At 38.4% G+C, this 13,402-nt stretch overlaps 1 protein-coding gene across 1 annotated transcript in view; it reads right to left on the reverse strand.

Moving 5' to 3' along the window:
- Nucleotides 1–5,890: 5,890 nt before the first annotated feature.
- The window catches only part of LCOR (ligand dependent nuclear receptor corepressor), a 21,584-nt gene continuing 14,072 nt past the window's right edge, over nt 5,891–13,402 (reverse strand). The window contains exons 3-5 of the mRNA XM_010000071.1: nt 12,881–13,168; nt 9,996–10,089; nt 5,891–7,308 (exon numbers count right to left, since the gene is read on the reverse strand). Of these exons, the coding sequence (XP_009998373.1) occupies nt 6,339–7,308; nt 9,996–10,089; nt 12,881–13,118 (1,302 nt within the window). The 5' untranslated portion in view covers nt 13,119–13,168 and the 3' untranslated portion in view covers nt 5,891–6,338. The remainder of the gene's footprint in view (nt 7,309–9,995; nt 10,090–12,880; nt 13,169–13,402) is intronic.

The raw sequence follows: 13,402 nt of genomic DNA on the forward strand, positions 1-13,402 counted from the left end.
CCCTACCCATCATCCCAGACTCCAAATGTCAAGCCCTGAAATGGCCTATTGAAATGATTAGTTAAAAATATCAGGCATGTATATATACATCCCCTGCCTGAACTTCAGAATAATTTGTTGTACTAGTCTTTAACAGATTAGTATCCCAAGAGAACCTGTGATCTGACCTGAAAAGCCATTAATGATCCTAGATTGTACGTTTAAAGTATCTCATAACCTGAAGACCAGACTTAATTAAGACTCTGGCATTGTAACAGAAAAAGTGCTGCAGTTATTTATCCCTTTTCTGGTACTTTATAATAGGTCAGACAAGTGCTTTTTATAGTGATAGTGAAGTTTACATGCTTTCACGTGCAGGCATAAAAAACATTTTATCTGCAAAAATATTTGAGAAATGTAGCACCAAGCAGTTGATAAACTGTGTAAGTAGTTGTAATTGTGTGTTCATTATTTCCAAGTAGGAAAAAACCATTGAGACCACACAAGGTGATGACGATAGAAAATGTTTTGTGATGTTACTTGTCCTGCTCGCGTCAAAATGAAGTCTCTGTCCCAATCCCTGCTCCATCAGCTAAGAGTTATCATTGTGAGTCCTTCTGAATTATACTTACCAATTTGGTAGAGACAAGCATGGGGTCAGGGGCAGGGATGTTTGTTTTTAAGAGAGTGAATGAAATGCCCTGGACAGGCTGAAAGAAATCCTTCCTCCTTGTATACTGTCCGGGAAAACTGATTTTTTAACCAGGCTAAGAGATTTTTGGGAGGGTTAAATAAAGCTCTCCCAATATCAAGGTTTTCATGACAATACCTGAACATAGGCAGAATTGGGTAGGACATGAAGTCCTAAACAGCTGCTGTAATACTGGTATAGAGACTTGGCCCCAGTTGAAGCAAGAACAGGAGAGAGGCAGAGGAATGCTGGAATGCTGTAACTACTTCCGTTTTTTTTGGTGGTATATGTGGAGCGCATCTACAGTTAATTTTGAATCCACAATATCTCCCTGCTTAGTGATCACCGTACATTGTGTTTATGTACTGAATAATTCAAAATTAATATCTGTAGTTGTTACTGTATTTGCTACATCCAACAGAACTGCATGTAACTAGCCGTGCAAATTTTCAGGTTTCTGAAGGTTCTAATTATGGAGCTTTTAACGTAATTTGAGATCAAGTGGAAACCTTTATAACACCAAGACTAGTCTCTAACTTTTTTTTTTTAGATATAGCTTTTTAAAGAAGTATTAGTCAACATTATCTACTGGTGCCAAGAAAAAGCAACATTGACCTAGACTGAAATTACATTTGTCTCTGAAACATTCGCAGAGAAAACCTACAAGTTTCTGAGCATCATCAAAATGAGGGAAACAACCCTTCCTGTTCTACCTCAAAGATTTGGCAGAGAACTTAAAATATCTAAAATATTGTGACAAAGCTTTCAGTAGAGGTTAGTAAATTTGCCTTTGTAAGAGTTTGGACTGCAGCAAGCATATGCATTCTTACACTTAAAAGTTAAAATTTGGTCTTCACCGAGGAAAGGGCTCTTTGTGTTACAGATGTAGTAGCCACAGCGTTTTTGAGAAACAAGGGATCGGCACAGTGTTCCCTTCACTCCTTGGACACTTAACTCTTCTCCTAAGAATCAAGGACATCTTAAGAGCATTACTTCAAAGTAAACTGGAAAAAAACACGCGATAATTCCAGTTTTGCCTGTGTAACGATTGTTTCAGATGATACGAAAAGCAATTCAATCAGAACTAAAAGGATGTTCTAGTCTACACAAAGCTTACTCAACCCTGAAGCCCCTGAATCACTGTGCCAGTTCCTGTGAATTTCCAGGGCAAGGCAATGTACCCTCAGGTAACTCATGAAAGTATTTAGACTCAAATGTTGGCCTGCCACAAGACGAAGCACAGACTCTTCCATGCCTGTTCTCAACTAGTTCAAACACATGCTTCCCATGTTTGAGAATATTCTTGAGCACTGGAAAGCTCTACAAAAAAGGTGGTTATAGGAGATGCTTGAGAAGCTTTGAGTGTGTTCTCTGTACTAGAGGCACTATCCTACCTGTACACCTGCATTTGTTAAAAATAATTTCTTTTCTCCAACTGCCAAGAAAATTCAGAGTTGAAATTCAGGTCTAGCAACAGGGTTGGTAATGCAAGCATCAAGTTGTGAGTTCTGCAACCAGAAGAAAGTAAAGGCGTAACTGTGTTGCTTATGGAGCAACTTCACCTGTGTAACAGGGAAAAATGAGAAATTCTAAAGGAAACTGTTTTGAACCTTTAAAAAAACCCAACCAGACAGACAGGGAATGACTGGGAAATAAAATATCTTTTGACAGAAGTAAAAACAAGTCCAGATACGCGTTCCTACAATATCTAACTGGAAACGTTCAACTCTATAGCTGTACTCAAGCATTACGGCCACAATAATGCCTACAACACTGTGGAATGAGGATCCAACTGGCTGAAAGTGAGGTAATAGTTTGTAATAGGTCAGAGTTCTAAAAAAGCACTTTCACATCTTACAAGTCCAAATAAAAAAAAAAAAAGGACACATTTCATACATGTTGGGCTTTCTCACCAGAACTGTACGATAATTAACTCCACACCAGGACCCCTACCACACTAAGCCTTACTCATCTTCAATTATATGCTGCAGCAAAGATTTACCAAGCGACACCTAAACTTCAGTACAATATGAAACTTGATTCTTCAAACTTTATACACACAAAATATAAAATTACTTTTCTAGGATGGGGCAGGGGAGAGGGATTCTCCTTCATGATACTTGGACTGAAAAACTAGTTTTCAGAGACTGCCACAAATATTATTCACAGTTTCTTGCTGTCAGGCTTCTTCAGATACATCAATGTAGTACACAACAATACTGTTAAGTCCAATAACTACATCGGATGGACATTCTCAGGAATAAGAGAAAACTAGTGACAAAAAATGCCCGAAAGGCCTCCTGCTAACGACATCTCGATTTTTACAGGGTTGCAGTTTGTCTATGTTACACGCCAATGTGATCTCAAAAGAGCAGCAGGAGAAAGATTTCAAACCTTCTCTCCTGTCCAAGTGATCCAAGTAACATAAGCATCCACTTATCAGAAATAACATGAGAAACAAGGCTTTTGTTACAAAGACAGCAGTGAACCACACCTTCCCACACCAAAATATGGTCAACCAGGGATTTTGGCCATGCAAACTGCTGGTCAGCAGAAAATTAAGCATGCTAATGGATAAACATTAATTCCAATCATATATTTAAAATTATCCCAAATACTACTAGTTAGCTACACTGAAAGCGCCTGTAAAAAATATGTAGTGAAAAATGTAAGAAACATTAGTGATCACTGCAGCACTTAGAGTGATACTAGTCTTATGTGATGAATCACCTCAGAGAAAATACATTAGATGGGACTTTTAAACAAAAAGTTAACATTAAAAGGTGCACCTGAATATTACAGACTAAATTTACAAAACCTACAATAAGGTAAAATATATATCTTTTGAATATTCAGCAGCTTTTTTTTTTAAATTTGTTTTTTTTTGAGAGGCTCATGAAATTTTAAAAAGGGACCACTAACTAATCTCAACCATGCTTCACAAAACAATAATGGCTATTTTATATTGCAGTTACCAATGTAATGCAATTAGTGCTTAAAAAATAATCTACTTTTTTTTTCCTTTTTTTTTTTTCCTTTTTAAACAGAGACCTTTGGAGGAAATACGGTTGTTCAAAAGCTTCTTGAAAAAGAAAGATTACCTGAATATTAAGTTATCACAGATCAAGTGTTGTGTTTAAAAGCTTTGCAGACATGAGTATTACAATCTTCAGGTCTCAGGACATTTAAACTGAGAAAGTTACACGTTTGGTTTGTTGTTGGTTTTTTAAAAAATCCACTTTCTAACCAAAGCAAATAAAGAGTACTCAACTTCTCACTATCTATTTACAATTCTTAACCTACAGTCTGAAATGACAAGACAAATTCTCTTTTAAAACTGCAGCATTAAAGGGTAGGCACACCATTCTTCTGCTGCACGATTGTCACCCACTTAAACATACACATACAAAATATTTAGGTTAGTAAAATGAGCACTCCACATACACTACAGTGACAAGTTTTATAAAACTCAACTCATGTTGCTTAAATAAAGACAACTGCAAAAGGTTAAACCTCTCTGAACAGTAAAACTGTGTTACTTTTTTTTTTAACTTGCAGCAAACTTTCTACCATAACCTCCAACAGCAGATGAAAACCACACATTTAACTGCACCTTTATTGCAATCACCAGCTAAACTGGAACGTATTGCAGAGTTTATATACTGCTACTGAGCTTAAACTGCTTTACATGTCAAGATGACAACTAGAAAGCTACGAGGAAACAGGATTTTGAGTACTAAAATATATTAAATAAACAAAAACCAAAACTTGGGGCCAAATGCCCAGTCTTTTTGAAGAATGAGCAGTGCATATTTAAAACAGCAATGGTGTGCCTAACCTTTGAAAATATCAAGTTGCTGGGGAGGGGGAGAGGCTAATAGATCGACTGTTGCAGAAGTCATTCAGCATCCCTAGGGTTATCTAGGCCACCCTCCCATGAACTTTGAGAAACCACTTTCAGTCACTTAATGCTCTCACACAAAACTCCAATGCTTCTTTTGGTTGTGCAAATGGGGAAAAAAAAAATAATAAAATCTATCTACCTTTTGTACAGATTAAGACCAAACTGTTTCTACCTGAAGAACCAGCAATTCCGATTTGGTCATTTTCTACCTAGTCCAGTAAGCTCCACCTAGTTACTGACCACTCCTGCAGAAAGTATCAAAGGTAAATGTTCTGTACAAAACTTATCCTGGATCTCCATATAATGATAACATTATCATCATATTGAAAAAGACTGGATTCATGGTTTATGGAGTGCTTTCACGGTGTTTAAATGCTTATTCTAGCATGTGCTAAACCACTAGCAAAATAGATTAAATAAAAACAACAACAAAAAAAGCAGGATTTGGATTCATCCCTGCTACTGGCAACTGTAATATTAAAAAGGAAACACCCAATCATTGAGTGTTCGACCCTGACAGTATTACAGATAGATATGATGCAGAGCCTGAACTAGATCAGGCTACCAGTGTTTTACTTCTTCCCTGAACATTAACAAGCTCCTTCACTAATGTGGATATTTGGGCAGACTACTGAGGTTGTAACGTTAAGAGATCACTGTTTTGTGGGTTTTTTCTTCTTCTTCTTTTTTGCAATATCACAGTAGTTTGTTACACAAATCCCCCTTCCCTGGATTAGAGTAATTTAAACTAGTTGTTGGAACCACATAGTTTAGTAAACTCAGAATCAAGTCTGTAAAAAGCATAAAGGTCACCAAGAACCATAGTTCTGCTATAATGAGGCATACCCTAATACATCATTTAGTGTACCCTGACTGCTCCTGACTGTGAGAAGCTTGTCTTCCATGAGATAAGGCTACATCCTCAAGCAGGTGAGTCTAAATATCACCCTTCAAAAGTATCAAACAAAATTACAGCGAAGGTAGTGTTACAAATAATTAACTGACATATTCTGAAGGTAGTGTATATAAGTTTTCCCTCCCCTCTGGGTGAGCACTAAGCAGACAGTGAATGATCAGTATGTTTAATTTAGAAAGAATATAGCAGAGAGCCTAATTAGACCCAACTGATTATCCATCTAATAAACAAATCTCTGAGTTCAAGAGAGGTACCATTCCTAAATGACTTGATTCAGCTTATGTCTTTCAATCAAGCAGATCAAAGAAGGGGGAAAAAGATTTCTGAAAGATTTTGAAGAATGACAGTCTGATTTTCATTTGAAATAAATAGTAATACAAAAAAAAAAAAAAGAGCCTGGTTTTAAGAGAGTATCAGTTTAACAAAGTGGACTTATTTCCATAAAGGCAGGCATGAGAAATCCAATACGAGAAGTTCAGGCAGGCTCTACAGGCAAAACGTCCACTTCCACAGATCTGCATTCTTTGTGAGGTAACTCAACTCTCTATTACAGAGAAACATGCAAAAGACAAATGAAGAAAAAAAAAAAAAAAAAGAAAGAAAGAAAAAAAAAAGAAGAAAAAGGGGTAGTAGGCAGGTGAAGGAGGGAAACTGCACTATACCAGGCTAAAAAAATTTACAAATGTGACATTCAGAGCACACCTCTCACTTGTGTTCACACAAGTCTATGCTAAACTGCAAAAGAAAGAGCATTGCAGTAAATAGGAGACTCAGGTGTGCTCAGTGGTGGTTGAACTATGCAGTAGTGCTCACCCAGTTTGCAAAGTAATTGGCACTCTACAACATCCCTACTCATCTTTCAATTCATTCGCACTTTGTGCTGCTTCTCCCTGGGGATCTAATTCAATCTTTACTGAAACATCCTGCCCCTCCGACCTCATTAATTTCATTTTTTTCTTTGGAGGGTTTTTCAAAGTGCCCAGCCTCTCTTTAACTTTGTACTCCAGTGTACTGTGGGGGATCCCATAAATACTCTGAGCTTTGGAAACGCTCATTTTCCCGCTCATAACCACAGAGATTGCTTCCTCCAGTATCTCACTGTTGTACTGTCTGTATCTCCCTCTTTTCTTCCTAGGTTGCTTGGAGCCAGGATCTCCCTCTTGATCTGAGGTGGGATATGGCTGTCCAGAGGTAGACTGCTCAGCATCTGAGCCCCAGGAATCTGGTCCAGCATCCAGCAAACTTCTCCTGTTTTGTTTCGGAAGGATAGCCCTTAACTTTTTGCTAAGCACGCTCTCCGTTTGTGAACCCATTACCAAAGAGCTATAGCTGTACTGGTCACCAGTGCGGGACTCCCATGAAAGGTCCATGCCTCGAACTTGTGGTATCTTTAAATCCACAGGAGATGAATGGCTCACGTCCTTTTTCCCATCCTGTTTAGTTTGAAGTGCCATTTTTTGAAAGGCAGAGTTTTCTGTAAGAAAAGGAAGGTCACTGATGTTGCTGAGTGCACCGTTTCCCCTGAATTTCATGCGGCTGAAATTGAATTCGTAGTGTGGTTTTGCCCAAGAAGCCTCCCTGGATAATATTAAGTGCTGTCCATGATTCTGTAGTCCAGATGGCCCATGGCTGGCAGCTGTAGAAAACTGGTTTCTGCTCAGCAGTTCTTCACTAATCTGGAGTGATCGAGCCAGCGGTACTTTAAGAGATGTGGAGTGGCCATAACCTTCCCTGGTTCCATCCTGCAAGCTTCTTGGAGGTACCCCATCACCACTCTGTAGTCCCTCTGGATGGTGCTGGCTGGGTCTCCCAGGTCGCCTAATTGGATGGAAGGAAACTGATGTGAGCAGGACTTGCACAGGTAGGGAGGGATGGGTGAGGGGGCCACTCCTTTATTAGAAGGCCTTGCTTGGGTAACATCACTTTTTGTGTTATTTATTTTTCTCTATTTTTTAAAAATTATTTTTTATTTTAATTTTTTTTTTTTTTAAAGTCTCAGCATCAGTCAGTTTTAAAACTTGTTCGCAAAAAAAGAGAAGCTTTTTGGGCAAAGAAAAATGAAACCTGTTGGCTGGTCTCTGGTTGGGTTCACAAATTCTCGGAGTAGAAAAGACGTCGCGCAAGCGTCTGAAAATAGCACCTTAATTACAAAGTAGTAATCAATCGCCATAGAGCTACAAACTGTGCTACTAACGTGACGTTACCACTAAACAAGTACAGTAATAAAAGAGTAAGCCAAAGTGCAACATATTCAACGTGCAAATATGACTGCCACCTGCAGTACCTACACATAGGTGGAAACCTTGGATGAGGCTCGCTTACAGCATATTGAACTCAGGATGGGAAAAAAAATGCTTAGCAGGTCTCAAAGGTATTTGCTTGACTTTAAGCAACAAGTATGAAAGCACTGCACTATGCCAGACTTACCAAATTGCTCTCTTAACAGCTAACTGCACATAGACATGCCCCTGATTCTCATTTGATACATAGCATGGCCAGGGAAAAATACGATCTAGGTTCCAACTGCCATCCAGATCAAGGGTTAATGGCAGAAAAAGCTGTATGTATTTTTACCATGTCCCTTTTGTCACAACTGTTCTATGACACAAAGTACTACCACTGCAGATAAACACGTGTATTTTAATACTTTGCTTGCTTAGCCACCTGTAGGAACTCACACTAGTTTCAAAATCTGTCCCCAAACTTTTCCTTGTTCAATGTACATATTAATGAAGAGACTAGTAAGATACTCTATTTTAATGCTCTGGGACACTATAAAGCCCTCTAGCTAAGTCAGCACTATTTAAGGATAGGATACGTTCTTCTGAAAAGCTACATTATTCTTTTTATCATCATATTGGGATTTAAAAAAAATCTTCAGAGAAAAAGACATCCAGTGACAGGACCTGGCATTAACACATGCAGTGCTTGATACATACACTGACAGCTTCTCTCCAGGATGCACTAGGTCATAGCTGAAGTGGGTAACAAGAGTCAACAAGGATTCAGAACAAAATCCAGAGAAAGGAATGAAAGTTTGCTATTTCAGACAAGTCTCAAGCAATGTGCATTCTCTGCCCCTTCACAGCATGTATCAGCATCAGAATGTGTACCAGTGATTCTACACCTAGATAAAGGTCATATTGGCAGCTCACTAGGCCAGAGGGTCACACTGGATTTCACTGATGCTAAACAGACTCCAGCCACCCTCCTTCACCACACACCTGTACAAGTAAACACAGGTGCCAGTATGATGCATCCTCCGTGGAGCCTCCAGGACAGTGCCAGATGCTCGCCCTGTCATCCTGGTGTGTTGGACTTTTGCCCTCACTTGATACACAAACAAAGGAACAAACAATACACAGCCTCAATGGCTTCTGCTGCCTTCCTAGGAAAATGAAGCTGGAAATAACTTGTTCAGTATGTGAAGAGAAGAGCTGGGAGAGGTGTATGCTAAAGAATTGTGAAAAAGTATTAAGACTAACTTTTAAACAAGAATTTAAGTATTTTATTAATAGAAATATTAAATGGAAGTGTAATCTTGAAGGGAGAAATCTGAGACAGTAATATTTTTCCAAAGAGAAATGCAAAAGTTAAATCAGGTGTTAGCAGTACATGGGATTGGTGGTGGATTGTTAGTTTAAAATTTCAAGTTTATCAAAGGCTATTGCAGAGCTAAACCCAGCAAGTAATTAGCAGTGTAAACCATATACTGCTTCTCTACATCACTAAAAAATTACTTGTTCACAGTAGCTTCAAGATAAAATTCTCCCATCAACAAACACCCCAAATCCCTCTTACTTTCAGTCAGCCTTCCAGTACAGTTAACTCAATCCTAGCTAAGAGTAAAGGGCTTCTAAGTTTATGCAAACAGTGACCACTATGAATATGAAAAAATATATATAAAAAAACATTCTTTCACACCTTAGACTAATAGCGCACCACATTTTCTATTTTTTTAAACCCTGTTCAGTGCTACAGTACAACTGCAAACCCAAAAAGCCATATTTAAAGTTTTCTGAACTACCAGACCATCCTCCATCCTTTCTTTTTTTAAGTTGTGGTCTATGGTAGGAAATATTAACAAAGAGCAAACAGTGATTTAAATCTAATTCAGCTTGGATTATGACTCAAATCATTCCTACCCCTAAAATAAGCCTTCCCGTTAGCCAGCTTCCCCCTAAGTGAAATGACACCTAAGTGAACTTGCATCTCCACAGACATTACATATCACTAAACCCAAGAAGGAGGTAATGGAAAGATATTTAAGTATTAAATTGGCCAAAATAACAGATACTAGAGTTCTTAACTGCCAGTTAAACCTGTCTCAGTTTGCAACAACTCTTATTTGGCAGGTGGGGTGAAGGTATTTGCCAAAGGTACATGTTGAAAAACAGTACTCCAAAGGGTTAACACCAAAAATGAGTTAAAATTAACAGGCAGTAAACACATAATTTTAGTAAAAAAACAGTTTTAGAAGGTGATAGAAAGTTGGTTTCTCTTACCCATTTCCGGGAGTACTGGAGCACCCTGGAGAATGACTCAGAGAGGTGCTGCCGGCACAAGGACTCTTCTTAGTGGATAAATCAAGCACACCGTCTGTGGAGACAAGAGAATGACTTCAGGGATTGAAGAAGCAGGATCAGCCATGCTGTCCCTTAACAAAACAAGTGTTATGGGTTAAAGTCATATTTAGCACACTGCATTTTCTATTTTATTTCCTTTTTAAACAAACTAAGGCTTGGATTTGTTTGCAATATGGCTTACAAGTGACTTCAATGTAGTTCTCAAAAGCCACAACAAAATCTGGCAAAATTAAAAGTACATTTGTTACAAGAGCCAGAGAGTAAAAGATGACCTAAAAAATGACAGTTCAGGATACAAGACAGGCCATTGCATAACTAACCCTCTATGATCCCAAAAGGAGACAATCTTCAAATTCCTGAGATATTCCCCCAATTAAAGGGGGGGGCTTTAAGCCAGTATTTGATTATTTTTTTAATCCAAATAAATGTAGGAAAACTAATTGAAAACTTAACATTGAAAACTCACTTTCAAATAAACACACACAGTAATGTGAGACTCCTCCTCACCTGGCAGCTAGCTTAATCCTTTTTTCCATGTTTCCAATGGGTCCCTACTGGCAAAGCTCCTGCCTTTCCACTCTCTATTGTGCCATTTTACTCTCTTCTTCCATATACCAGATTTTTTCCTGCTAGATTGCCTCTTCCATTCTCACTAATGGCACTTCCTCACACTCACCCATGCTCCTCTACAAGTCCTTATGTAAACTCTGCATTTCTAGGCAACAGAAAAAGAAGTGCTTTTTGCTAGAAAATCATTGCTTCCACTGCACTGAAACAACTTGAAATTCTGGTCATTTTAATAAGGGCAACATTGTCACAGAAGCAGCACAGCCATCTGAAATTCCTGGAAACTTTGAAACAAGCAGTTTATGAGGCAAACATAAATGGAACCTGTTGGCAAGGTAAACCAAAGACACTTCAGAGCTCCCCGCTCATTCCATCTACTCAAGTAAATACCACCCAAGACAAGAACAATGTAAGATGGCTTTCAGATTGCCTAAAGTTTTCATTTGACATATGGAGAAATAACATGATTAACAGTGAACTAGAATTAACTTACAGAAAGCTGTTCCACCCACTGCATTTGGGAACACACCACAACCCAAACTTAAACAAGCAGAGAAATTCAATCTTCCTTTTGAACAACACTTAGGCAGCCACAAGATAAAGAGACTGGATCACGTAGCAGCTCCTTTTCAAGAGGCTATACCAAAGAACACCAGCTGCTACCATGGCACTTGCATCCAGAAGGGTCATTATGACCAACAAACCTTTGAGGGCAAGCAGGGCCAGCCTCATACCCCCCAAAACTGGCTGGGCTCCCCTCAACCCACTACACAGAAATACAAGAAAGAGCACCACCAGCAGTCCTTCATGACAGCCTCTTAAATCTCTCATTAACAAGTTTGGCAAAACCTCTTCCCAATTACATTAAATGTAAATTGGAAAAAAAAATAATTACATCAGCAAACAGATTACTGTGTAAGTTAATATGCACATGTTCTAATGTCATAACAAGCGTTATGAACATTCTAAGTGATCTTACAGCTTTTTCATCACACGGTAGCTAAACAACAGTTCACGTTTATGCTTTCCTCTTCACCATACAATCCTCTCATTAAAAAAACAAACAAAGAAACCAAAACCAGAAAACCCATTCTCTCCTTCTTTCAGCTAAAAAGCTTCACAGTGAGAACAGTTTAAAATTTATAAACATATATGCAGAAGTCACTCATTAAATAAATGTATAATAAAATCAGCTAGAAACCAATGCCTGTCAGCAACACGTACATGTCCTCACTTCAAGACACCACACAACCTTTCACTGCTGTCTTGTAACTGAAGGGCAGCAACAGCTTTCAGTAAGTGCAATAATTGTCCAGATGCCCACACTGCATATTGTTGGAACACATAAAACCAGTATTTTTTCATAAATGTGAGAGACCTACAATTCTGTACTAGCTAGCAAAAGGCTTTTTTTTTTTTAAAGGCACCTTTTCCACTTGAGGATGGACAGACTACCTTGTATTTGGTAGTATGATTTCAGACAAACACAATCCTAAAGAAGGGTAAAGGGGACAATTTCAATTTTATCTGTAGGATACATTGACGATAAGCTCTATTCAACAGTTTCAGAAAAAATACATTTGCATACTATAATCACAAAATTTGCTTGTTAAAACATTTTTGATGGAAAGGAAGGTTTTCAAATTAAAACAAGCTCTGCAACACTGTTACAAGTTATTCAATCTGTGCTCTGCAGATCACATCTATTTTTAAGGTAGAAGAGAGACATTTGTTCCAAATGCATAAAACCTGAAAGTTTTGTACAGTTCACGGGAATAATTTTTTACAGGCTTCACAAAGCAATTTCTCAGAGATTTTTGAAATATACTGTTTTTACACTGTGGCCAGAAAGAAAATAAATCAGTCCCTCAGTCAGACTCTGTACTCATATTCAGAAAGGAGACAACATTAGGGTTTTCATGACCATGTGAACTTGTCTTACCAACAAGTGTAGAGTCCAAAAGCAGGAATTGCACATTTGTCCCCAGAGTCTGAAGCATGTCCATCCCCTTGGCCCTTCTTCAGAAAAATCCCTCCAGTCTACGCCTACATTCTTTCAAAAAGTCTCCTCCCTCCCAGCCACATCTAGCTAGTCACAATTTATGTCATGTATTTATAGTCATCTACCGCTTTTCCACTTTCCATTTTATGTAAAGGTGCAAATTTCTAGTTGTCTGGTTTTGCAACAAGAATGCCACTAATTGCCATAGGATGCAAGACACTGAGAAGAGTCCTACCTTGTTCACTAGGTTCTGACTGAGACTTTCTGACAGTAAGGTCCAGAGGTGAGTCTTGGTCAGCCATGAGAAGTTTGCTGAGCACAGGGTTCTGAGCAGTTGCAGCCGTGGGAGAGGAGGCGACCAGAGATGCTTTCAGCAGGCTTTGGTTCTTTGTGCTATTGGGCTGGCTGGAGTCCTGAGTAGAGCTATTTTTTGAGGTATATTCAGCAGCAAACTGTCGGATCATTCGCTGCATGATCTCACGGGCCACTAGGGGAATATTGGGGTCAGAGACCCTAGGACTGTCTGTAAATATTAGAGATTTTTTTTAAAAAAGCACTTTAAGTAAAACAGCATTTATATTAAGTCATTGTTTTGTTGTTTTTTTTTAAAAAGGCCAAAGATAAAATATTTTCTGTAGAAAATGTATCTTAGTCTTGAATACCTGAACAAGAATCATTACTGATTCTGCTATAAGCTTCCCAAAATAACAGTTTCCTAAGACATATATGCAATCCTTTTTTTTTTTTTTTTTTTTTT

The sequence above is a fragment of the Chaetura pelagica genome, unplaced genomic scaffold (assembly GCF_000747805.2).
Source record: "Chaetura pelagica isolate M959 unplaced genomic scaffold, ChaPel_1.0 scaffold436, whole genome shotgun sequence".
Classification (NCBI taxonomy): domain Eukaryota; kingdom Metazoa; phylum Chordata; class Aves; order Apodiformes; family Apodidae; genus Chaetura; species Chaetura pelagica.